Genomic DNA, 27,587 nt, shown 5'->3' on the forward strand with positions numbered 1-27,587 from the left:
ACATCATGACGTGTTGTACATGGCACATGGAGATGGTCTACAAGACTCTATGAGGTATGCAGAGGTCATTAAAAGTCGCGGTTTGGAAACATGCCCAGAACAAGTAGTGGTGCGATGTTCCTTTTATCTATAATGCCTCTGGATGCGACAGGGTGTTACAAGCGAATGTAATAAATATATAATGCCGTTTCAGTATAGGCTACCAGCAATTTATCTACTGTAGGGTCTATGGTGTATTTATAGCATTGGTTGTTGGCTGTCACAATATGAAAAGCTGCCAACAGACTTTTATCCAACCTGCCAATTTTCTTCAAAAAACATTAAAAAAAAATAATAATCACAATCCTAACAGGTAAACCGCCATCACAGAATTCAGATTTTTATTCAAACCAAGATAATGTTACTACAAAATGGAAGACGGTATGGGAAAATCCAACTCTGATCACGGAAACAATTGAATATTTGACCGTACAATACATGTCATTTCAAACAATATAAATCTGTATTTATTTATTTTTTACAGCATGTAGGCCAACTGTCCCACTGTGGCATCTTTACAAGTCCTTCAATGCAGTGATAAATGTTTGAATGTTAAGGTCAATCAAGATTGTTTTCCCCATTTTTTGTTGTTTATTTTTTTGTTTTTTGAAATTCCTATATGGCACCAAGATACAGTGTCACACACTGATGTATAAAAAACAATCTTTTCTTCATACGAGTAGTTTTGCCAAGTGCGAATAACATTACATGCTACTGTAGTGCTATTGAATGCTCCAAATGATTCACATTTCAAACAGAAATTAAATTAAGGGGGGCAGGGGGCACTTTGATCACAATGGAGTCCATGAATCCATATATCAAAGCAATACCTACTAACGAAAACAAAAAAATACCCTAGAACTATTTTCCCAAGCACACTGATAAATGCTTTTTTCCCTCAGCAACAGCAATATGACATCTTATACACGATAAAGGCCCTAAAGTCACCATGGTCACTATATAGTATTTGCAGAATGGTTTTTATTGTAGATAAATGCCATTCACCGACATCAATGAACGGACGAAAAAATGTAATACACTTTATCCCTGAGGGGAAATGGGATTTTTTTTCTCTTCAGTTGAGGACCAAAAGCATGTCTTGTTTTGGTTTTGGCAAAGTCCCTTGTCCCAGACAGTCTTCAGTCTCTTTGCGGCGAAAGAGAGAGAGAAAGAGAGGGAGGCCTGTTATCGTGTTCACCAGCACTCAAGAGTAACTCCAGTGAGCATAAAAGGCTGGCGTTTTCTTTTTTTTTGGTACTTTTTTTATTAAGCTGCGTGCTCAGATTACAACCACCGTGTCTTCGTTATTGAGAGCAGTGATTCAGCCCAAAGCAAGTGTTGTCCAACTCTCCTCTCCTCTCCTCTCCTCTCCTCTGCCCGCTGCGCTGTCGTCCTGGTGAGGATCGGGGCTGGCTGTGGCTCTGGCTCTGCTGGCTGGTGCTGGTCGTGCGGGTCAGGTCGGGTCACTGCTTCATGGTGTTCTTGATGGTCCACCTCTGGCCCGTGCAGGACCTCAGCACCAGCATGTTGCTAAAGAGCACGTTGGCCGGAACCACCTCCAGGCAGCGGCCCGTGGCCCGGTTCACGATTGCATCATTCTGGAAAAAATTAAAAGAAGTATCATGAATCTTAACAAAAGAGAAAAGGGAATGCTTCACTGGGTCCTGTATCCAGTTAGTAAAAAAGGGTGCTCATCAAAAAAACGTGGGTGTCCAAACTGCCATGAAAAGATAAAAACACTATTTGAGGCACTGCATATTAAAGTTAAAAAGCCTTTATTAAACACTGGCTACATGAATCATGGTAACATGGCTATCATGAATCTAATGTGACCCTGTATAATCAAGTGATGCATAATATTTAATGACGAGGTGACTTTTTTGTTTGTCTGTTTTGTTTCATTATATCAGTTGTTGTAATTGGTTCTGTTTTAGTTTCTATCTTTATTTTTGTGTATTTTTGTAATGAATGTGTGTGTTTGTATTTCCTGCGAGTTTCATAAGGGCAAGAAATAAAAAAAAAAGATTCAATTTTTGTATGAACCAGTCATGATGATGGGCCGGAGCACAGATGGGTTCATGTATTGGCATTAACTAAGTCATGCATGAATACATCACAGCACACACTCACTCACTCACACGTTTAATTCAGAGCAGAGCGAAGTAGAAATGTGGTAAAGATTATACGAAATGAAGGGTGCAAAGACATTAATTCAGTTGGAAAGATACTGCATGAATAAGTTAGTGTCTTTCTAGCGGTGTAATTAACTCTATGATTTGGTCTCGGTTCTACCCCAGTAAAGTCTACGAAAAACACCAGTTTGGTGGTAAATTCATATTACTTAATGGGAATCTAATCTGATCATACTATTTAATCATCGTTGATGAGTCATTTTTGTTTTACTTCCGTGTTTGTCTGTTTACTGCCTTTTCTGTTGTTACGTGTCTGCGTCATGTTTGTCAAGTCTCGTCTTCCCTGCCCCTCCCTCTTTCTGCCATTTTATGTGATTGGTAATTTTGCAATCCTGTTATAATAACACCAATAATAATTAAAAAATGATAAAAAAAAATTAACAATAAATACATTGTTAATGTTGGATTACTCAATGTTTTGATGCCTGCTTCTCTTTCTCTTTTTCGTTACCTGACCCCCAGGAGGGCGTTGGGCCAGGCATTGCATTCACCCATGTCTGTGTGTTTCCACCTGTATTGTTTGAGTCACCTCTGGGTGGCACCAAACACACAACATATGGCAGAAGTGGTCAAACCAGAGAATCGTATATGAGAGTGAGATAAAGCAGGCGGGTTCTTTTCCGGTATCCACTTTATGTCGGGTGAACGCCCCTTTAGGAGACCTTCGATTAGGAGACCTTTGGAGTCTTGAGGTAGAGAATAAATGGAGTCCCCTTAGCGCTGTAGATGGCGGTAGCGCACGTCTTGTGCAAACACCACGAAAAGAGAAGAAGAAGGAGGGACAACGCCCCCTTAGGAGACCAAATTTTGAGCACACGCTTTTGCATTGAGTGGGCGTGTTTTGATTCCTCTTATTATATATCCAACCTCTTTGGTCAAACTCAGGCTAGGGCCATTTCATGTGGCCCGCAGAGCCTTTTCAAGAAAGACAACTTTCATATACAAATTCTAAAACAGGTCTTGCCAACTTAAAATTAACCAAGTACGTAGGCTATATCTAATTACATTTCATTACAATGTCCAGAAATTGAATAGCTGACTAGTTATGTTAGCGTACACGGTTGTCTTATTATTACCAAGGCCAAATTGCTTGTGACATCTGGCCCTCTGGTAAATGTTCTAAACCCAATGTGGCCCTTGGGCCAAAATAACTGCCCATCCCTGACATATGGCATTTGGCAGGGGGCCAGGTCGCCATTTCTCAAAGCACATCAGTAATTATGTGGTTGTAACGCTGCACTGTAAAACATTAAATTTACTGAGCATATCGGCAGCGGAGATGTTCCATTCCATGCGTTACCTGTGCAAAGTTCCATGTCTTCTGTTTGAGGCTGGTGATCTTGTCGCAGTTGAGGAGCTGAGGTGAGGGACTGACGCCGTCATCCACCACACAGCGCGTGTCGTCCCCAGTGCTGCCCAGGGGGCCCAGGAACAGGTGGCCCTCTTTAGTATAGCGACCCAACTACGGAAACAAGGATGTACAGTTTAGTTTTCATAGCACTTCTCATAGACAACAGTATGCAATATGTATGCAATATGCTTCATGGTGTGAAGATTGATTAAAATAATTTAATTTCACTGCTTTGGCAATAAACCATTTCTTGTCTATTCTAATAAAATAACACTATTTCAAGTAAGGAAAAGAGCAAACGAGTGAAAACGCACTCAGAGAATCTATAGGAAACAAATGATAAAAACACAGCAATAGAGAGACAGGAACAGACATGAGTGAGTACGTAGTGATTAGCCAAAGGCCAGTTGAAGGAAGAGGAAAGCAAGTTTTATGTTTTAACGAATCATAAAAGAGAGGGAAAAGAATCTGGTGCCACATCAGAGGACGAAGACGCATGTCGAAACGTTAGTCTTACTGCACTGATAAAATAAATAAAATAAATAACAGAAAACAGTCATCCATGTGGTACCAGATTATTTTCCCTTTCTTTTATGATTTAGTCCTGCTCTATTTGCACCGGATTGTTAATTCAGAAGCCCGGAGTGCGTATCCCCTTTGTTTTAACGGATCACTTTATACTCATTGATGTCTGTGTGTGTGTGTGTGTGTGTGTGTGTGTGTGTGTGTGTGTGTGTGTGTGTGTGTGTTTGCAGCGGACAAGGCGGAGGAGACAGGGTGGAGAGGTGACCGCTTTGATACTCACAAGGTGAGACAAAATAGACACAATGTTCACCCAAATAGACAAGCACATGACACTTCTTTTGGCCTCACATTTCAGCCAATCCAAATTTGCAAAGCGTTTGTTGTTGTAGATGTTTGGAAAATGGGCCACAACAACAGCCAGCGGACATGGCGAAGAAGATTGAGGGAAGGTGAATGGTTTTGTAAGCACAATGTGAGATGAAATGGAGACATTGTGTGCAGTGCCAGGGCTGTTGACAGCTTTGGCTGGGCCCGGGAAAAAGTCATCTGAAAGGGCCCCCCCACCACCCAATGCATTCAATGTATTGAGGGCCCAATTATGCCCCCTTCCCCCCATAATCAACTTGGTCCCGGGACAGCGACCCTTTTGTGTCATCAACCCCCGCCACCCAATGCATTCAATATATTGAGGGCCCAATTATGCCCCCCCCCATATCTCCCTGATCCTGTGGCGGCTGACCCCTTTGTGTCACCCCCCCCGGTCTGCTTTCCTGCCAGTGCAGACGGTGCCAAATAGAAACCTAGTATCTTGCAGTACAACTGAACGCCTTTGGATAACATGTCCTGAATGACTCAGAATCTTCACTGACATTGCGCAGAGGTACACAAAAAAGACAAGCACAGTACACCTTACTTTCTCTTTACTCTGCTGTTAATGCCAATTTACACACTACAGCATTTTAAATGTTTGGAATATGTGATTACATTCTGCCAAGGTTATGTTTTTCGGTCACATTTGTTTGTCTGTCTGTTTGTTTGTTTGACAGCAGGATAACTCAAGACGTTATGAATGGATTTTGGTGAAATTAGAGCACGCACATCCTGGATTTAAAAAATGTATCAAAGCGAGAAAGAGAATCTCAACACAATGATTCTGCTTCCTCTTATTATAAAAAATATCGACTGATAAGGTCTGTCAGGTGTGAGCTGTGAAACATTGCATTTAATAAAACTGGGAGCAGAAACAGTGTGCTGAGATTCTCTTACAATGAAATATGTGTACTCTAACGGCAAAACAATAATCTAAAATAACTCCATTATTGCAAACACCTGCTTGCTGCTATAATAAATAAAAAAGAATATAGCTGGAAAAACAGTGCATTTGACACACTGGTTCTAAACAACCAGGACGACGACTTAAAGTGCTGTTTCCATGTAGCAGGACATTTGTATATGTGGGTATTTTTTCCTCCTGTTCAGGTGGAAACACACCAGGGGGATAAAATAAAACCTCAATTGTAACCAGGGGTGGAACTTGAGTTTTTTCCCCACCAGTCACGGTGGCAGGTAGATTTCAAAATCTACCAGTCACTCACTGTTTTTAACCAGTCCAAGTGACTGGTGGGTTGAAAAATTTACCAGTCACCACTGAAATTTACCTGTCATTGGCAGGTGGACGGGTGCTTATTAATATTTCCATCCCTGATTGTAACACACACATTTGGATATGTGGATTTAAAAACGTTAAAAAGACGGAAAGGCCAAAAAATAGCAGGCTACGTGGAAACAGCTTCTTAAAAAAATGCTTACCTGTGGTCCCCAGCCATGACAGGGGTGCAGGGTGGCCGTGTGGTTCTCCTTCTCACCTTGGTCCACACAAAGATTTGTCACGTTGTTGTTGCGGATCTGTCAAGAGACGAGGGCAGCACAGAACACAGTAAAAATCAATGATCCATTTATTTTCCTCCAACAAAAAAATCCACCAGAGAACACCAGAAGCGAGTTTCACTTCAGTAAAAAGAAAAAAAACCTTCATAAAGCATAAACCTAAATTATTACGAATCTGTCAGACATGAGGGAAGCAGAGAACACAGTAGAAAAAAAATCAATGATCCATTTTTTACAGCAACAAAAATAGAAATACAGTACAAGCGAGGTTCACTTCAGCACAAAAAGAAAAAACTGCATAAAGCACTAAGTTAAATTATTCATCCGTGAAGTGAAGTCAAGACTCACTCACCTCCCCGTAAAAGAGAGTGCTGTTGTACCTCCTCATCTCTGGGTAGATGTTGTCCAGATACCACTCAAAGTTCTTGCACTCCATGCTCTTCCTCAGGGCCACTCTTTGGGATATGTCACCGTAATCAATCCCATGACCCTAGAGGGTGGTGGGGTGGGGTGAGAGAGAGAGGGAGAGAGAGAGAGAGAGGGAGAGGGGGGGGAGAAGAGGAGAGAATTTTCAGGCAGTCACCAACCTCAAACCGACTGACATGTTCACTTCATGGCAAAAAGTACAGCGTTCTGGAACCAAATAGTTTGCTATGCGAATCAAGTAAAACTTGATAACGTAGATGTCAGCACATTCATCCTTGCCAATACATGGTGCTGTATGAATGTGAGCAGTGTAACTAGCATGGCATCCGGCACTGGCAACCATCCTCCCTTGCGTCCTCCTCGTGATGACGTCACCGACAAAAGCATTCTATTTCAATGTCTCGCAAAAGCTCAATTCTAATGTCATTTTCTCATTTGCAAACAGGATGGTGTATGAAGAATAGTCTCCCAAAAAAATGTTGTGGCTAGGCTGACAGCGGGGAAACTTATCAGTTGTCAGCAAAATGCGAGGCCACAAGCGCAAGTGGAGGACGGGAGTCCGCATAATGGAATGCACCCATAGACAAACGGAAACTTGTTAAGAGCTCCACCATGCTGACACCAGAAGCTTCTCATCAAGCTTTAGGTCGTATTTTAAATACTTTAGATCAGGGATGTCAAACTCAGGCCCGGGGGCCAAATTTGACCCGCGGAGTCATTTCAAATCTCTATTATAGTTGGCCCACATACACCATCAATGTATAGCATAATATGACTTGAACATGAAATTTGCTGTCTCACAGGATGTGTAGACACTTTGAACTAACAAATATGATGGGAAAGAGTGTATGTGAAATTTAACTATGAGTATGAAGTGTGTGTATGCATGCACAATTTTAGTCCATTTTTTAAAATAATTGTTCGGCCCGCGACTTTGTTCCCAGATTTTGATTTTGGCCCTCAGTCAATTTCAGTTTGACACCCCTGCTTTAGATCGAACTCAACACATAAGAAAATGAGTAGATAGTTCCCATACTACAGCTACATCTCAGTAATGATACAGTCCGGCGATGGCCAGGCCAGGAGAAGGGATGCTCAAGCCAACACTTGTTCCAGCCACGGTACAACGCGACAGATGGGAGGGTGGCCGGTCAAGAGAGGCAGGGCAGGGGAGGGTGTGGTGTGTAGTGTGCAGGGGCGGATCTAGTCACTTTGGGCCCTAGGCAAAATATAAACATGGGGCCCTCAAAAGTCATTCTTTTAAGACACCAATTGGCATGAAAGGAGCGAGGGTGCCATTTTAGTGTTTTGTCTCATATACGTATATCTTGAATTACTTTGCACAAGTGACACATTAAGATTCGTCCTTCTTTTTTGTGTGTGTGACAGTTAGGGGCCCCTATGGAGGGCACATTTGATCGGGGGCCCTCGGCAATTGCCTAGGTTTGCCTAATGTAAAGTCCGCCTCTGGTAGTGTATACGTAATGGGGAGGGCGTAGGGCGTAGTGTGTAGGCCATGAGTCACGCACCTCCATGGGGAGGTTCCAGGCCAAGTAGACGTGGGATTTGAACTCGTCCATCCAGACCTCGGCCACGCGCAGGGCGTTGCGGCGTGTGTGGAAGGCGATGTTGCTGTGGTACGGCTTCTTGGTGCGGGCGATGTGGGCCACCCTGGAGCACGGCAGCACCTCCATACTGCCACCGCACAGCCAAACCTGGCACACACACACACATAAACATGCCAGCATTAACACACAAATACATACATGTACACACACACACATAAACATGCCAGCATTAACACACAAATACATACATGTACACACACACACACATAAACATGCCAGCAATAACAAACAAATACATACATGTACACACACACACACACACATAAACATGCCAGCATTAACAAACAAATACACACACACACACACACACACACAAATACATACATGTACACACACACACACATAAACATGACAGCATTAACAAACAAATACATACATGTACACACACACACACACACACACATAAACATGCCAGCATTAACACACAAATACATACATGGTACACACACACATAAACATGCCAGCATTAACACACAAATACATACATGGTACACACACACATAAACATGCCAGCATTAACACACAAATACATACATGTACACACACACACACACACAAACATGCCAGAAAATTAACAAATAAATGCTCACACACAAACACACTCGCACATGAATATAAACACACATAAACACACACACACACACACAACAGTTATAGATATGTACACACAGAAGCACACATTATGTGACACACACACAGCCACACATAAACACACACAGCCACAGCCACAGCCACACACACACACACACACACACACACACACACACACACACACACACACACACACACACACACACACACACACACACACACACACACACACACGCGCGCGCGCACACAATAAGCGGTCTCCTGATGAAATTCCTGGGTGTTGCATGTTGTACCAAAATATCCTGAAATCGAGGCTACAGGCAGCCTACAGTTTTTTTACCCCTTCATGGCCACGGCCACTTGTTCTATTTTTTTCCACAGGGGGGGAGAGATAAATGGGTGACATACTAACCCTGATTCCGAGCTCGATGTTCTCTCCTCCGTACACGTCCATGCCTGAGTCCAGCAGGCCCAGCTCTCCAAAGTATTCGCGGTTCACCACGAAAGAGCAGCCAATCATCGCGGGAGTCCTGTGTAAAGAAATATTGGAGTGTGTGTGGTGTGTGTGAGTGAGAGAGCGAGAGAGAGAGAGCGAGAGAGAGCGAGAGAGAGAGAGAGAGAGAGAGAGTGGGAGAGCAAGAGAGCGACAGCGACAAGGACAGTGTGTGTGTGTGTGTGTGTGTGTGTGTGTGTGTGTTTGTGTGCATTGCGTGCGTACTGTAGGTGCGTTCGACAGTGCACGTACCTGTATATGTGACTGCGTGTGCATGCCCCGTGTGGCTTTTGACTACAGGGGTGTATTGAGTGCTGCTCATCAATATTAACATGTGTGACCTTACAGTACTTACTTAAAGCCTGCCTGCCCACCATAACTTACGGCCACCACTGCCTCAGCCCCACATTTTAGAAACTTCACAGAGTACCCTCGATGAAATATTTAGCTCTAATGCAGCGCGGGAAAAAACAAGACAGACACACACACACGCACGCACGCACGCACGCACGCACGCACACACACATTCTAGGCAAAGTCACTTCAGGGTTATTATCCAGTTGCTGCGATGGTGGTGGTGAACCAAATCTTTCAAACTTGTACCTTGTATGTCCAAAACACAGACAATGGCGAGAAAGAAAGATGGCCTGTTTTACTTGACCTAAAGAAAGCCAGCGCAAGATAAGACAGGCCCCATTTCTGTGACAACTTGCTTGTAGGCTACAGGAAATTTTGTAGTGTTAATTCAACAGTTAGAGATTTTTTACCAACACTATAGCTGTTAAATTTGAATCATTGGTGCCAAAATACTGCAAATTTTCATTTTGCCCATATTCATTGACTATCCTGGGCCAAGCCAAAGCAGTCAGTTGCCCTAGGGTGGTTATCAGGCCGACCAGCACAGAGCCGGTGCCGTGTTCGTACCGGGCTGTGTGAACTGTTTCCGAATCCGCACGTGACTGTGTTATCCGGATGAATCTGCTGACAGTCATGTTGTCGTCACTGCTCTCAGAGAAAAATCAAGTATTTTGCAGTTTGCGAACGTTAAGATCTGTGTCGTGAACACGACTGCTGGTTCGTGATAAAGTGCAGGAACGGGCACCGGCACGGCCCTCAGTCGGCCCGAATGCGCCCTAGGGTTTGGTGATGAAGTCATCTGAAGCACCCCCCACCCCGCAACCCCATCCAGTACATACAGCGTTATGAGCACACAATTCTGGAAAACCCTCCCTCCCCAACCCCCATCTGGGCCCAGGACAACTGACCCATTTGTCCCATCTCTTGGCTTCCCTGCCAAGACAAAAGGCTAAATTCATAATGTCCACTCCAACACAATATTACCACCCCACAGGCAACACACATAGTTGCAGAACAGGATTTACGTTTAAAGACACAGCTCCACTTCTCTACATGGTGCGCACAGCACTTTCACGTCCTGGTTTAGCCACTTCTAATTGATTTTAGTGTAACCTATTGCTTGCAGTGTACAGTGTACAGTATGCTTCACGACTACTCAGCAACCACTTCCGCAGCGCAGCCACGGGGTAACTCGCACTATATTTAGAGCACCATATCGCAAACGAGTGCACAGCTCCGCCACGGTGCTAATTGATCAGGCTGTTTATCATCAGGACAATCACCGGTTTTAGGAGTAAGGACTTTTTTTTCCCTCACTAGTTCTTCTAGAATCGTGTCGTAGGACATTCTCCCACAGAGCTTTGTGTTAACAAAATCCCTGCGGTTACTTGTGACATCATATCCAAAGACTTTTGTCTTAAGCAACTGCCTGACTTCTTGAGCTTGATAAGACATTTATTTCCTCATCCAAAGAGACTATGAAGTTTCTTGGATGAGTCATGAAACCAAGCATAAGAAGAACTCTGGAAAACACGCCCTGGATGAATGAAGGTTTTCACCAGAGCTGGACTGGGATTGAGGAAGAGCCCGGTCATTTTTGTCATAGACCTGCCCCTCACACAGACCCCTTAAAGGGACACTGTGCAGGAAATGGTCAAAAAAGGTACTGCAACTATGCTGCTCATTGAAACTAGGCTCCTTATTGCCAAATTTGATCTTTACATGAAAGTTTACAAAGTAATAAACAAATATTTTCTAGTATGGTCCAAGTACATTCATTTTTGCAGCTAAAAATGGCTATTTTTGGAAATTCAAAATGCCGAACCATGGAGAAGATCCCCCTTTTCATGTATGAAAAGTGCAATTTTTCCAGTCATAATGAATACTTAGAATTTGATGGTGGTGTTAAGTATTCATGAAAAAGGTAACATTAGTGAATGGGCTGCATGAATTCTGGAAATAAACAACTAAAAATCTCACACAGTGTCCCTTTAAGATATTATGATAAGCTCAGAACACTGCCTAAACTGAAGGCCTGTCTCTAAGAGGGAAAAAATAAACAAACAAAAAACAACAGCATCAGTCCCTAAGGACTGTCGACCCACCAGGAAAATGCCCTGTATGCCAAATTACCAGTACAACTCTGGTCTTCACAGACATACATCACCAGAAAAACAAATGCCTGCCGTGTTTTGGGTCACCCGAGGGGTGGTCCCAAACACACATCACCTGAATCAGACATTGACAAGGGAGCCATCTTGGATGGCTCTTGTTGCCATTTCATCACATACAGTATCATACACATATGATGTAATTTATGATACTCTACTCTCTACATATCCTGTGCATTAGGGGTGTGCAAAGACATAGTCATGACGATGCATTCTGATGCTTATTTTCACAACATATCTCATCGATTCATGACTATCGATTATTTAATAATGATAAAATTGAATTTGCCACTGGTTCGGGGGCATGGTGGCGCAGCGCGCTAAGCCCCCCACATTTGGGCTTACATGGCCATGGGGACCCCGGTTCGAGTCCAGACGGGGTCATTTCCCAGTCCTTACCCATTTCCCTCTCCTGCTCATTTCCTGTCTCCTCTCACACTGTCCTGTCATAATAAAGGCCATACCTGATGGGTGCGGAGGTGTCTCCTTCGTCCCACCACTGCCTGGGCGGGCTGATGTACATGCACCACAGCTCCCAGTTGTAGCCGTGGCCCGAGTTCTCATAGCGCTCCAGCTCAAAGGTCTCATACTTGATGTTGTCTATGGAGGGCAGGATGATCCTCTTGCGCTCCTCTTTGATGCGGGCCAACACTGGCTCAGCCCTGGGGGAAACAAGGACACAAGGTTGATTTAGACTCCATTTACACATACTGTATATGGATATTTCTGTAAACAGTTCAAAGACACTTTTTTTGTGGTGCTTCGACGTCAGGCCCAGAAATTAATTAGTAATTGGTGGTTGATATGCGGCAATCAATATGCTTCTTGGACAGTCCACTTAAAGTATAAACACACACAAAAAAATCCATACAATAGTGGCATTGGCAGTCATTTTTCACAGGAACTATATTTTCACATCCTTCAGCCAGGGTGATGAGCTAATTAGTAAAATCACCTGTAATAGGGAGCAGAGACAGAAATAATATCTGGCAGTGTATTTTCACATATAGTCACTTTTAAGTGAGCCAAACTCAGTCCTCTGTAAGTGAACCAAAAAGCGAACAAATCGAATTCTGTTCTGTTCCAAAAGTGAACAGGTGCTCTTTCTTGTCCCGTTAGATGTTTATGGGCTGCCAGTCCTCTTTTGGATCACACCCGGTACAGCTCTCCTGAAGTGATTACAACTAGTCACAGGGGAGACTTGTCAGGACTTAGTGAACAGTACTGAGACCACGTCAACAAAGGTCTCAGTAGGGCTGCACAATTAATCAAAATTAATCAAAAATCGTGATAAATCGTGAAATCGAAGTCGTGGCAATAGTGACCTACCTTTGAGAGCATCCTTGAAGCCAGAACATACTGACAGGCTGGTGTTTCTTGCCAGAAATCTGTCCACCTAAGTTTCTTGCTATTGTCTTTACATAAATATTACAATTCATTTTATTTTGCTCATCCCGTATATAATTCATTCTTGGTTATATTTCATCTTGTTATAATTTTCAAAAAAATCTGCAAAAAAAAAAAAAAATCGTGATTACGATTTTTTCCATAATCGTGCAGCCCTAAGTCTCAGTATGGTTCATTTCCCAGGTGGTCTCGGTAAGCTTTGGAGCATTCATATACATGGGATCTAAACTTTTGTTTTCCCCTGGCTGAGCGACCCTAGCTGCGCACAACTCAACCTCTGATTGTTGGAAACCGCTGTCGGTAAAAAAATTAGCTCACATGGTTGGCTGCCAGTGTCTTGCCCCTTCTCACAACACGGTCTTTATAAACAAAACAAAACAAAACCCATGTATATGTGCCGATATGCTGAGCCAAGGGTCTGAGTTCGCTTAAATGGCTGAAAGGGACCAAGTGTGAAAGTAACCCAACTTTCACAATCCAGTTTATCCGGCCACGATTCCTACACCCTGCTCTGATTCCTTCTTAGCTTCCTGCTCAGGAGAAGTAGGAGTCAAGGATAGGAGAACAAAGGATTTGGGTAGTGATATGCACCCATCCAGCTTGGCTTCTCCATATCAAAATAGTGGCTTGTGAGGTATAAACGTGCCAACACACTTTCCACCAAAACTGGGACGAAAAGCTCCACATCACATGGAGGAAAGTCAGAGAATTTCTACCAATTTTGTTCCTCCTAGACAGTACTACTGAGCACTTCTCGAATCATTTAATCAGTGAAACTGCTGGCTTCTTTGTATGCCACCTGTGCAATTAAAACGGGCAATTAAACCAATTAGCTGATTGTGTGACTGTCTGGAACAAAACAGTGGGTGTAGGACTGTAAACCTCTGAAGCAGAATTGCCAAGCCCTGGCTTATTAAAAAGTAGGGGGGTGGTGTTTGATGCATCTCTACCACTTCACTGGAGAAATTGTGTGCATGGGAGGAAAAGCCATTTAAGACTCTTGTTTGTAAGTAAATCCCTGTAAATACCCGGTCATCCACCTCACCACGGTGGGGGTCTTGACACCTTACCAGGAGGGAGTGAACTCGACGTGGGCATCGAAGAAGCCCGTCACCTCCCCCGTGGCCACTTTCCAGCCCTCCAGGCGGGCGCGGATAAGCCCCTCTCGCTTCTGATTGCGCACAATTTTGACGAGGCCCGGATAGCGCTTGTTGACATACTCCTCCAGTGGGCCCTTTAATTGCTCTGTGGAACACAACACAAACATGCGGAGAGAGAGAGAGAGAGAGAGAGAGAGAGAGAGAGAGAGAGAGAGAGAGAGAGAGAGAGAGAGAGAGAGAGAGAGAGAGAAAGAGAGAGAGAGAAAGAGAAAGAGAGAAGAGAGAGAGAGAGAAAGAAAGAACAGAGAGAGAAAAGAGAGAGACAGAGAGAAGAGAGAGATAGAAACAGTAAACACAGAGAAAGCAAAACACAGAGAGAGCGTGAGAGAGAGACAGACAGAGGGAGAGAGATTGTGTGAAATTCTGTGTTTGTGAAACGAGGAAAGAGTGAGTGTGGCGGAATGCTATTCTTTTCATGCTCGGTGATTACGAATGCACACTGACAGCGTGTTTAAATAACACCAGGCAAAATAGGCTTCCTGCTCCCTAAACTGCCACGCCTTTGATCTCCGTGGAAGACGGTGAATGCTTCTCCCGGGAGAAAACTCCTCCAGAAACGCTCACCACCACACCCCTCTCCCCTCCCTATCTCAGCACTTGGTACAATGTCAGCTACAGTGTGTGAGAGACGACGACGACGACATCTTTAAAGACAAAAGATTTACATGAGCCTCAAAGAATATGACTTGAACGACACTACAAAATTATGGAATTTTAATGGAATGGAAAATCTACTGTAGCAATATTAATGGACAAAAAAATTGCGTCCTTTTGTCACTATTCTGTTTTCTTCATATTTTTCTTGCTCTAACCCTCAACCAATGGGTGTGTCCCTCGTGCCCTACTCAACAACTTGTTTACTGGCGAAGATCTGACAAACAGAAAACAACATCCTCACACCTGGGGAATCGCTATGGTAAATTCATGGTTATTTTGAATTATAAACAAGCCCGGTGAGTGAGCAGTGAACTAGTTGAGTCTCCGACCGAGGCAGCCACAAATGCATTCTTGCCAACCGCTGATTCAAAATTGATGCTCCTTCCCCTACAGTGTATTTGTACTGTACATGCCTTCGCCACACATACCATCTCATGTGATGAAATCATTTGACTTTCATGGGGGTGCGTGACATCCACATATGCAAATACACATCGCACACAATCATGAACACAAGCTCACCACACTACACCCGTGCACGCACGCAAGCACGAACAGCAACCTATACACACACACGCCAACCTATACACAGGCACGCCACACACACTTGTCTCCACCAACCTTCACACACGCTAATACACACACAAACACGCACACACAAGCGCACATACACACACACGCATGCATGCACACACGCATGCATGCATTTGCATGTGCGCGCGCGCACACACACAACCACACACACACACACACGTGCATGCGCACGCGCACGCATGCACACACCAGGGTAGCAGACATGGGGGTGACAAACAGGTCTGTTATCCTGTGCCCAAGGAGAGACAGGCCCCAGGCTTGGGTGCTCAGAACATTATTGGGAGGGGGCCTTTTCACATGACTTTGTCCCGGGCCTGGCCAAAGCTACCAGCACACCTGTGTGCACGCACACGCACGCACACACATACACTAGTCTGTAGGTCTCCAGCAACCCAACCACACCCCCACACCCACCAACCTTCGTCGCTGTTGTCGTCTACCAGTATGATCTCCTTGAGGAGGTGGGCCGGTGTATGATTGACAGCCGAATGGACGGAGCGCAGGATGACGGACAGCGCCTCGTTCACGAAGATGAAGATGAGCGAGATCTGGGGAAGGTCTCTCGGGTAGAAGATTTTCCTGCACCTGCAGAACACACACACACACACACACACACACACACACACACACACACACACACACACACACACACAAATGAATTATCCACCATCAAAAAAGGTAATGCACTCACTGTACATCCCAGACACATACATCAACCTCACTGAACATTTATGGACAGATGCATAAACCACACTCTCATATAAATTAATAGAGGGAGAAGAAATGAAAATGGTTCTTTTTTCCCCCCTCTGTTTTGGCATGTCATTCTCATCTCTGTGGTGTTGACAGAATGGTGTTTGAAACGATATGACTGATTTCTATATATACTGCTGTCTATTTTTGACCTCCAATTGTGGTGCGGGAGGGATGAATGGAAGTGGCTAAGCCAGCCTGCCCAAGCCTGCCTGTCTGTCTGACTGAGTGCATTCCAATATGCGATCTTGCGTCCTCCACTTGTGCTTGTGGCCTCATGTTTTGCTGATGCCCCGCCTCCGTGGCGAAAACAATTACGTTTCCCCGCTGTCAGCCTAGCCAAAACAATTTTTGGGGGACTATTCTATATTCGTTCATTCATTCATTCATTCCAGTTTGCAAATGAGAAAATGACTTTACAATGGATCTTTTGTGAGATATTGAAATATAATGCTGTTGTCAGTGATGTCATCATGACACATTACTTCCTGGTACGAGGCCACGAGCACAAGTGGAGGACGCAAGATTGCATATTGGAACGCACCCACTGTCTGATGTACAGGACCTTCAGGTAATGACACCAACATAAACATCTCAGGACAAAAGAGGAGCTGCAGACAGAACTGGGAAAGGTAATTCAGCTCAGCGGAAGCAAGCAGGGAGATGTTTTACACCCCTACTGTTGGAAGGAAAATGCCTCATGTCCGAGGTCTGGGTTGGATGGGGCATACATCACCGTTTTTAGTGTGTGTGTGGGCGTGTGTGTGTGTGTGTGTGTGTGTACAGTCTCTGTGTGTGTGTCTACAGTGTGTGTGTGTGTGTGTGTGTGTGTGTGTGTGTGTGTGTGTGTGTGTGTGTGCAGGGAAGCTGACAAAGGGGGACAAAGGGGTCAGCTGTCCCGGGCCGATGGAGATGGGGGGGCGGCATAATTGGGTCCTCATTACATTTAATGTATTGGGTGGGGGGCCCTTTCAGATGATTTTGTCCTGGGCCCAGCCACACCTGTCAACAGCTCTATGTGTGTGTGTATGCTCTTTTTTGAGCTTGGCTACTTCATCTTTGTCTCGACTCCACAACATAAAACTGCCCTGGTGTTGAGCAGCTTCCTCCCACCAACTCCTCTGGAACAAAATCACGAGGGCTGTTGTTGGCCGGCCCGGCCCACACTTACTTGCTCGGTCGATAGTCGGGGATGGATCTGTCCAATGATATCTTGTCACTGAGATATGCATTGTATCCATATTTTTCCTTCAGGAATTTGGCCTCCTTCACTTCGGATGGAGCTAAGGTCGCTGGCAGCCCACCTCTCCCACGACCTCCAAAGCCTTCAATGAGCCCCAGTGATTTTGACAAGCCTGTAAGGGACCAACCACAGTCACTGATGAAAAAACATGCAACACAACAATGGCTCGTTTCATTCAGAACAACAGACTGATTTTTTTGTGTGTCTGTACAGTACACAACAGGTAAATGGGGCTATCAGACCGCCAACTTTGATTGCCTGCGCTTGGTTGTTTGTTCTGTTGTCTTCACGTAGCCTACCGTTCAGTTGCCTGTACACCACGTCTTCCAGTGACCCGAGTCTCCTCAACAGGATTTCCTGAGTGATGCTTGTGTCTTGACCGGTGATGTTGAAATGTGTGTGTCTCCTCAGATCTGCCGAAGCCTCCAGACCAATGCCTTTAGGCGTGCGTATGTTACACTTGCCCCAGAAAGTAATGAATCCACCGACTGCTATCAAATTCAGGACCAATAAAACTTTCCATCTTCTTGACACACAAGCCATCAAGGATGTTGGCGTCCTGAAGCCGATTAGACGTATCTAAAGAGACGTTGGATAAACAGTGAGTTCAAAAGGTATTGTGTCACATTCAAACGGCATGGTTCTACGCATCGCGCCAATTTATGTTTTCCCCCAAAACGCGCGATTGGAAACAACGGCTTCTCAATTAATTGCATGCCATGTATGGACACGTAGGCGTGTGTTACCTTAACTGGACAGGGCAGCATCAACGCCTAATCCATAAAGGTCAATATCACCTAACCAGCTTGATCACTTACCATTTCGCATTGAGGATTGGTCGGAGATGTGTTCTGCTCTGTGAAACGGAGCTTGTTCGTGAGCTTTCATCCGTGTCGATACAGTGTCCAGATCTCACTCAGAACTCAAACATTCATGATGACAAAGGTTTTGTGAAGAGGGATCCTCTCCGATTGAAAGCCTATACTCAGATTTTGCTTCATGAGCATACATCTTTGATTTTTAGAGTCCAAAGTCAGCCTCTTCACGCCTCCTGGATGGTTCCTATGGTGGGATTCTGCACCTTGCGCGCGAGAATACCACGTCGCCAAATGCCTGCTTTAACAACATACGAGCGAAAAGAGAAAACGGGTATCTTTGTCCATAGCAGCTGTCTTCTCCTTGTAGACAATTTAGTATCTCAATGACGGAAAGGATAGCGTGGAATGCCCTGTGCTTCTTGCGCATGGAGGGTTCCTAAGAACTCTGCTGAAAATGTGTCGGTGTGCAGACGCAGCATCCTCTTAGATGTTGTCATGGCAAATGAAGTGTTGAAATGCGAACGGTAATGGCGTTAATATGGTCTCCTTGATTCCCGCCTCAGTCAAATTTCAAATTCATGCGCAGTCTTTAATGATTCTATACCATTCCTTGTGTGTTTTTCATCTCTAGTATGTGTGCCGCTATTCCGTATCATCTTAGCCGAATGCGCACACTTGCTTAGGATACTTCCAAGACCAAAGTAAAACGTGGAATGGATAGCCCTATTACTTGGATGAGGCTCTTTCGTGTTCCTGCTCTAACCATAGCCCCAAGCCTTTCAAAGAGCATCCTCAGGAAAATGCCGGGTTTGCCTGTGGCTATGCCAACAAAACATCTTCTGGAAATGTGCACAGATTATTCCTTGTGGTGTAACTGTAACCTAATTCCATAACCTTTCCCAATTTACGCTTTTACTTAAAAAGGAAAAAAAAGAACAGTCTTCCCCAGATAATCTACTAAGCAGGTTATAATTTCCTAAGAAAGTCAATGAACATCTTATCTCGTGCAGTAGCTTAACCTCCAGAACACTGAATTACTATTAGGCTACTTAATCTTTACACCAAGCCTAGGGTGACCAGATTTTTGTAGCCTGAAACCGGGACACTTCGTGCGTGACTGAAGGACAACATTTGGTGGGCAGGTCTGGGGGTCCTCCCCCAGGAAAATTTTTATTTTTTAGATGCAATTTCCTGCATTCTGATCAATTTTAGAGGGATGAATGACAAATCGCAACTGACTCCTTCAGACTTTCTATACAAGCGCTGGCTGCCATTAACTGTGGCAGGTAAACATGCAATCTTTTCCATATATTTACCCTGATAGACATGGCGCATTGTATTGGGTGGCCAAAACCGGGACATATTTGTGTCCCAAGAGGGTCTGCTCGGGACCTGGGACCCACAACTCCAAACCGGGACTGTCCCGGTCAAACCGGGACGTCTGGTCACCCTAACCAAGCCACTCTTCCTTGTGGAGTTGTACTATATGATTTCATTTGTGAAGCTTTTATTAATTTCATTTTTGCTCTATTAGTGTGGGCCTCCTCAGGCTTTCCCGAGAAATCATGAATCAGTGGATGTCTGCATTTATTTAGAGCTAAAACAATGTTATTGCTGTTGCTGTGTGGCCTCAAGAGGCACTAATGTTTTTCAGTAACATCAGACTCAATCCCTTCAATGAGAGTTTGGGATTACCATAGGGACACACACCACCAAGCAAATTAATAGACAACAGAATAGTAAGTCAAATGCAATATTTAAATTCATTGAATAATAACCCATTTAAATATCTGAGTTATTTATGTTTCTTCTCAGTAGTCATTTTTTTAAAACTAAGCTTTGTTCCTCAAAAGCTTCATTGCATGGGGAAGTTTGGGGAGATATATGGCCTAAATCAGGGCTATTCAAATGGAGGCCCTGGGGCCAGATGCGGCCATTGGATGGCAAAGTTCTGGCCCCCTAAAGGTGAGAACAAATTGAGAATAAATATGTGTGCTATCTGTGGCCATGCATAATTTGCGATCACTAACACTGCAGATTGGGGATATCTCTACTATGCAATCACATGAGAGTGAAATCTTATCTAAAACTGTCATCAATAGACCACCCTAAAGCTACTAAGAAATAGCAAATATCTGTTATGTCTGGAAAACTATCCATTTGTTTCGCACCCTAACCTAAGACACCGCGCTGCTCGCAGTTATACAAATTCTATGTTCGGCCTCTTCACTGAAGGGAATTTGAAAAACTGGCCCTCTGTGACTTTTAATTGAATACCCCTGGCCTAAATGATTATAGTGGACATGTTTTGTTTATAGTGACAAGGTCACATAGATGCCCACTGCTTATGAAGTGTGAACTTAACAAGTGAGTATTCACCAAAAAAATCAGATACATACAGGAGGCGAAGAATATGCAGCGCGGCATGTTTGACTTGGACAGTGGTTATAGCACAGGAATATCCAACAGGCTGACAGATATGCCAAATGAATTAAATGGGCAATATGTTTTACTAAACAGAAACTTGTAAGACATTTTTTGTATATCAACAAATATATTGAAAAGACTTCAGAGCATGTTCTTTGGTGTTATTTTTATTTATTTATTTTACCACAGAGTCACTGAAGAAATCATTTCGGTCCATTAGAGTTCCTTTTGAGGAGTTTCCTGCAAGGCACTGCTTTGCTTTTCATCTATTAGTTTTGTTGGTGGTTTGGTGTTTTTTTCTCCATGCCCTCTTTAATTTTGCGCCATTAAAATGCACGGGTCTGGAAGGAAATGGGTCGCCCAGATTGCTTGGAGGAATTGAAGTGCCCAGTTGGAGAGCCTCTAACTAACAGAGATGCATCAGCTATGATCTGTGGTTACTCGGGGGAGGGAGAGAGAGAGAGAGAGAGAGAGAGAGAGCTGAGAGAGAGAGAGAGAGAGAGAGAGAGAGAGAGAGAGAGAGAGAGAGAGAGAGAGAGAGAGAGAGAGAGAGCTGAGAGAGAGAGAGAGAAAGCTGAGAAGAAGGAGAGGGAGAGAGAGAGAGAGAGAGAGAGAGAGAGAGGGACGAGATGAAGGAGGGAGAGGGAGAGAGACGAGATGAAGGAGGAAGAGAGAGAGATAAAGAAAGAGAGAGAGAGATAAAGAGAGAGAGAGAGAGAGACACACAAGATGAAGGAGGGAGAAATGAAGATGAAGACACAGAGAAAGGGAGATTCAGGGAGCAAATGCAAGAAGAAAGAGTGTGTGTGTGTGTATGAGAGAGAGAGAGAGAGAGAGAGAGAGGAATTGATTGAAGCAGAGAGAGAGGGGGTATGAAAAGAGAGAGAGAGAGAGAGAGAGAGAGAGAGAGAAATACCAAAGAAGAAGACGCAAGAAAGAGTGAGATGAAAGCAACGAAAGGGAGTCAGAAGAGAGACAACACTGGCAATATGAGAATTTTTTTGGAGCGAGCGAGAGCTTGACAAGCTTCAGCACTGTATTACGAGGCCCAGACAAGAGTAACAAGGGGGCCTGACTAATCTCTCTAATGTGTCGAGGACTGAGACAAATTGTTGAATTTTTCCTTCCGGGCTAAAAAAGAACCAGTGAAAGAGATCAGGGAAACTGACAGGGGGGGACAAAGGGGTCACTTGTCCTGGGCCCAGGGTGATAGAGGGCCCAGAATTGAATCCTCGTTGCATTGCATGCATTGGGTTTGGGGCCCTTCCGGATGTCTTTGTCCAGGGTCCAGCCAAAGCTGTCAGCGGCCCTGAAAGAGATTGTCAGTGTGTTTTATTTTAGACAAAGGAGTTCGCCACCAGTGGACAGGGCAGGGGCGGGTGGGGGGGCATTTGAGGTCTCGCCTTAATCACCATTTAATGGGTCATTTTAATGGCTATTTCACCCCTCTATGATTTTTGACACTTTTTAAATTTAGGGCATATGCCTTGCTTTCCACCTTTCCCCTTTTTTTCATAGCAGTTGGCGGCATTGGGATGCACTCCTGCAGCTTGTTGAAAATGGCGAGGAGTATAGGCCTATGGAAGTGGATAATGTGAGGCAAATCTCTCCACTTTTCGTGCATTATCCTCCGCAGCTGTTTGACAGTGAAGGTGACCTGATAACCCATATGCATGCATACGCGGCCGGAGACTGAATTAGCATAATTTCATATAGCCTAGGCCTACCACCCGAGACACCCATCGCTGTTAGTAATGGTAGCGCAAATAACAGGTTTTTTGGGTCATATAGGTTTCTGTTCCTGAGGCGAGAAAAAAAATCAGTTGCTATTTAATTCTCTCTTATATCAGAGGGCTCATTGCCAGCCAACTGGCATGTGCATGTACAGGGCTGGATTAAGAAGGCCAGGGGGCCCTAGGCTACAGGTTGCTGTAGGCCCCCACGGAAGGCAAATTTTGTAACAAAAGTACACAGACAGCCCCATAATTCCAACCCAAGAGCAGTGTAAGATTTAAAAGTCTTTCGGACGTGGCAGACCAAATTACCAATACTGAACTGAATCTTGTTACATTTCAACAATTATATTGATTTTCCCCCCTATGGCCAAATGGGGCCCCCCTGCCAGGTGGGGGCCCCTAGGCTGCTGCCATATCTAGCCTGTGCGTTAATCCGGCCCCAGGCATGTAGGCCGGCATCCACTTACATGGTGGAGGACCCTCCCTCTTAATGCTCTTAATGCTGATTCTGTGTTATGGTTTTGAAGTCATTCACATGTATGATGTTTCTCACCCAGCTCCCAAGGGGCCATGCCACGAAGAACCAGCTTACACGTTGCATTGCACGCAGGCAGCTGTTACTGGTCTACAGCTTATAGGCAGTGTTGCCAGATGTGTGTGATCAATTCCCTCCCAAAAGGTGCTCAAAAACTGCCCGGATGCGCTAAATTCCGCCCAATTTCAACAAATTGCATTGATTTCTATGGGCATAAAACTGCAGAAAAAACGTCAAATGGCTGATTTTTCACCCACAGACGGCCATCCCAATAAGCAATCTGGCAACACTGCTTATAGGGAGTCTTGAGACGGGAACGCTGCAGATATACGTAAATCCCATTCTAGCTGTAAGAATTCAGGTCTTCTTCAGCTGCACCATGGCTCAAAAATGCCCTTAACCCATTGATGCCTAAAGCTCCTGCAAAAAATGCCTGCTGAATGCCTAAGCCGCCCTTGTTGGTGAAAGTTGCCCTCAGCCTATAAAAACCTAAATATCTCAGCCTCTGATGCACATAAAAACATGAAATAAGTTGCATTTCCAATCCTAAGAACCTCATCTTGCATTACAATGTGTTCATTCAGCTGTAACATACCCACATTTTTATATAAAAAAACAAAATCTCAAGAGCCTGAATGCAGCGTATATGTCGCTCCAGGCACCAAAGGTCAAACAACATATACGAGTCATCAGGCTAAAATGGGTTAAGCAAAGCACGTCAGCGCACCAGAGACTGTAACCAACACCCTGTGCATAAATAACTGTAAGTCGCTTTGGATAAAAGCATCAGCAGCGGAGTGTAATGTAATGTAATAATGCACTCTAGTCTCTCCTCCTCCCTGGCTGGACCGGTGCTAATTCACACTGAATTGACATTGACGGTAAGTGGGTTAGTAGACAGCTGCTGTATATTATTATGGAGGAAATTTCCCATCCCTCCCTCAAATCAGGCAATGGGTAATGGACTAATGGGCAATGCAGTCATGGGTAAGCGGTTAGGGTGTCCCGCCAAGTTGGTGGGGGGAGGAATCAACCAGTGCTCTCCCCCATCCTCCTCCATGACTGAGGTACCCTGAGCACGGTACCGTCCCGCCGCACTGCTCCCTAGGGGCACCATTGAGGGCTGCCCCCTTGCATGGGGGAGGCATAAATGCAATTCTGTTGTGTGCAGTGTGTGCTGTGGAGTGCTGTGTCACAATGACAACGGGATTTGGAGTTACCCAGTTGGGCTTTCACATTTCACAAGAAATCAGACAAAGAAAAAGGGCAGCCTGTCCCTGTTTGATTCAGTCAGGATGCATTCAGCTCAGTGACCTCCAGTTATGCTCTTCAAGGTTCCTACCAAAGCTCCTTAGAGTGCACCTTCTGACTCACCTGCAACAAGGGCACTCGTAAGAAAAGGGAGAGACCAACTCAGGGCTGGACTGGGCATCTGGCATAGCGGGCATTTCCCGGTGGACCCCGCACCCTCATGAGCCCCTATTTTCAGAAAAATGTAAGATTCTTTTTTTCATTTCTGAAAATAGGGGCCCATGAGGGTGCGGGCCCCACCAGTGAGTCAGTTCTGCACCGCTAATTATGAGGGGGTCCCGAAAGTGCCCGGGCCCTTATTCTCCCCCAGTGCAGCCCTGGGCCAACTTGTCAGAACCACACTTAGGGGGGTGGGGTTGATGATGCAACCAGGGGTCACACAGTGCATGGGCGTAACTACCATTGAGGACACAGAGGTCATGTCCTCTGTATTTTTTTTCAGTAATGTAAAACTTATCTATTGATGAAAACCGATATATGATCAACAATGACAAGTGCAGTCTATATAGGCCACCCCCATGTATCCTCAAGGCAGTGATTAATGAAACAAACTTATGTTATTATATTATATTCTAAAAGTACAGTATGCAGTGCAGCATGCAGTATTTGACCCCGGTATTTGAAATGTTCTGGTTACGGCTCTGACAGAGTGCATCAAAAGGCCACTGAACTACCGCTCTCGTCGGTCAGGCGGGAACTTGTGCAATGTTAAAGGTCCTGGTCTGGACGTGCACTGGACATAAGACAAGATGACATAATTAAATGTGAAGGTCATCCAGGATGTTAAGCGAGAGATGGAAATGTAAAGTGTCAAGTCCCTCGGACTCAGGGTCAGACTGTGTTACATTCAGGGACAACGAGCACGCAAAGCACTCATGCATTACTTAGTAACTCACTGTTGCTGGCTAGTGCATTAGTTGCCTAGACAGCGTGCAATTAGATATCAAAATGATATATATTTTTAAGACGTCACATCAATTAATTGGCCTGTGTTAATGCACCGGCTACAAAGTAGTGTGATGGAAAGTAAATCTTTGTTATCACACAGATCAGATGTGATACCTCAGGGCAAGAGAAGGAGGACAAGAGCAATTAAACTACAAGAGCCTTGTATCACTTATATCCTCAGTTATGAAATATGGATTTTGTTCAACCACAGGAGGGCGAGGGTCCACTTGGATGTGAAGTCCATGGGCATCAATGCATTACAGTATATGGAGGTTTACCATCATGACAGTTGGTTACAACTCGTATAGGGGGTATCAAAATTGGAATATGGAATGAAGTTGTGTGCTGAACTCAATATTTATTTTTAATAAATGAACTTAAGTCGTGCAGGCACGCACTTATGACGGAGTCCACAGTCAGCCCAGGCTAGACCCCCTCCCACCTCTTCTCCCTGGGCCCGGGACATCGTTCCTGGTGGTCCCCCAATATCGACTACCTTGCTTCTCCACATAGTCTCCTTTACATAATTATTTTGGTTGTGGGTCATGGTCGGTCTGTGTAAATCAACACATAAACAGCTTGCCGCACTCAATGTTGTGGCCTTGCCCTGATGCAACACAGGGAAAATACCGCTAATATGGAGAGAGCACATCTACTCATTTCCCTCCGCTTTCATCTTCTTGTTAATTTGCTCATTTACAGTACGGCATGAGTGCGAGCTAAAAGCATCCGATTTTTATGAACGGTGGTTGAGTCACAGAGTGCGGAATGACTTTTTATTTCCCTGCAGAACATTACTCATGTCTTACCACCTCCACACTCCACACGCAGTATCATTGATGAACCATTAGGCAAACATCACATTACAAAAAAATCCATTTTCTGTTGAGCAATAAACAAAGAGACGTCTTCTACTCGAGAGCTTCGTATACAAAGCCATATGGATGAGTTAAGGTGTCTTTCAATCGGGCAAGAGTGTGTGTGTATGTGTGTGTGTGTGTGTGTGTGTGTGTGTGTGTGTGTGTGTGTGTGTGTGTGTGTGTGTGTGTGTGTGTGTGTGTGTGTGTGTGTGTGTGTGTGTGTGTGTGTGTGTGTGTAAGTGTGCATGTGTGTGTGCGCTGTGTCTGGCAGAGCAGTTATCCTTTGGCCTGTAAAATATGCATGATTAGTCACACAGTCTCGCTCCTGTTGCACGGGCGGGTGAGATGCTTGGGTGGGAGTGAGAGAGAGAGAGAGAGAGAGATCGAGAGATCGAGAGATCTCCGTTGGGTATGAAAACATGGTCATATGTGACAGTGCTTAACGCCACCATGCAGTAAGCATTCTGATATTAGCCACTAGCCAGAGTAATTAGACACTCATAACGTGGGGACAGCCCATGGCAGTTCACAAGCCGTGAATTAAAAAAACATGAAATTTAAATACATTTATGATTACTCTCTGAGCAATAGAATACAGTTTTTTTATTATCATTAAATGAGAGGAGCAATGGGACGAAATGAATGTCCTTACACTGTAAGCACTACAGGTCTTTGACTCAGAGGGAGACTATGTGCAGAAAAGTTGGCCATCTTGTAGTAGCCAGTAGAATGTATCCGTGTATTGGTTCAGTCCACTGGCGTTTATCTATTCTGTATCATTTGTTCAGTCAGATGAAGAAGTGTGTCAGAACACCTTTTTAGTTCCGAGCAACTACCACCTATACAATTAACGTCAGCACTCTGCAATTGTACTCTTTGGATATCTGAATAAAATGTCATTGACTTCACTTTGACTTAAACGTGGAGTTCAGAGCAACTACCCCCTACAATCAGTGTCAGCACTCTACAATGGAACCTCTTTGGATATCAGAATAAAATGTCATTGACTTGACGTTGACTTAAACATGAATACTGGTTTCCTTTTCAAGTCTGGTATTCATGCTACAGGCAGTTAAAAAAATATTTGCGTTTCTCTAACCCGATCAGGACTTGACCATTTCACCATTCGTTGGACGAAGTCGTGGGAGCACATTGGGTCATTTGTTTGGGGTCTAATTTCAGATGGCTACCAGACTCTAGTTCCATTGAACTGTAGGATGACAGCGAGGGGCTATTTTCAGCCACAACAGGAAAGCCAGCATCCCAATCAAGGCCTTCCCCATGGCACTCCTTTTCTAATTGCTGATTAAAACAGGATGCCCAGCAATGGGGCAGTGGGTGGAGAGCTGGAGAAAATATAGACAACAAAGCGTTTTTTTTGTTTTTAAAAAAAGGGGAACGAGAGAGAAGGAAATGCATGAGAGCTCAAAACACATGACTCACAATGGATAACGTGGCTATAATTGTAACCTACCATG

The 27,587-nt window shown here is 44.4% G+C and overlaps 1 protein-coding gene across 1 annotated transcript; it reads right to left on the minus strand.

Moving 5' to 3' along the window:
* Nucleotides 1-353: 353 nt before the first annotated feature.
* Nucleotides 354-18,114, minus strand: galnt17 (polypeptide N-acetylgalactosaminyltransferase 17). The gene is made up of 11 exons (XM_063205435.1): nt 17,774-18,114; nt 17,403-17,586; nt 15,897-16,063; nt 14,138-14,312; nt 12,125-12,322; nt 9,052-9,169; nt 7,950-8,135; nt 6,347-6,484; nt 5,917-6,012; nt 3,532-3,693; nt 354-1,637 (listed from the first exon to the last, which is right to left on the minus strand). Exons 1-11 carry the CDS (start codon nt 18,015-18,017, stop codon nt 1,503-1,505), a joined length of 1,803 nt encoding a protein of 600 aa, XP_063061505.1. The 5' UTR covers nt 18,018-18,114; the 3' UTR covers nt 354-1,502.
* Nucleotides 18,115-27,587: the final 9,473 nt, after the last annotated feature.

The sequence above is a fragment of the Engraulis encrasicolus genome, chromosome 8 (assembly GCF_034702125.1).
Source record: "Engraulis encrasicolus isolate BLACKSEA-1 chromosome 8, IST_EnEncr_1.0, whole genome shotgun sequence".
Classification (NCBI taxonomy): Eukaryota; Metazoa; Chordata; class Actinopteri; order Clupeiformes; family Engraulidae; genus Engraulis; species Engraulis encrasicolus.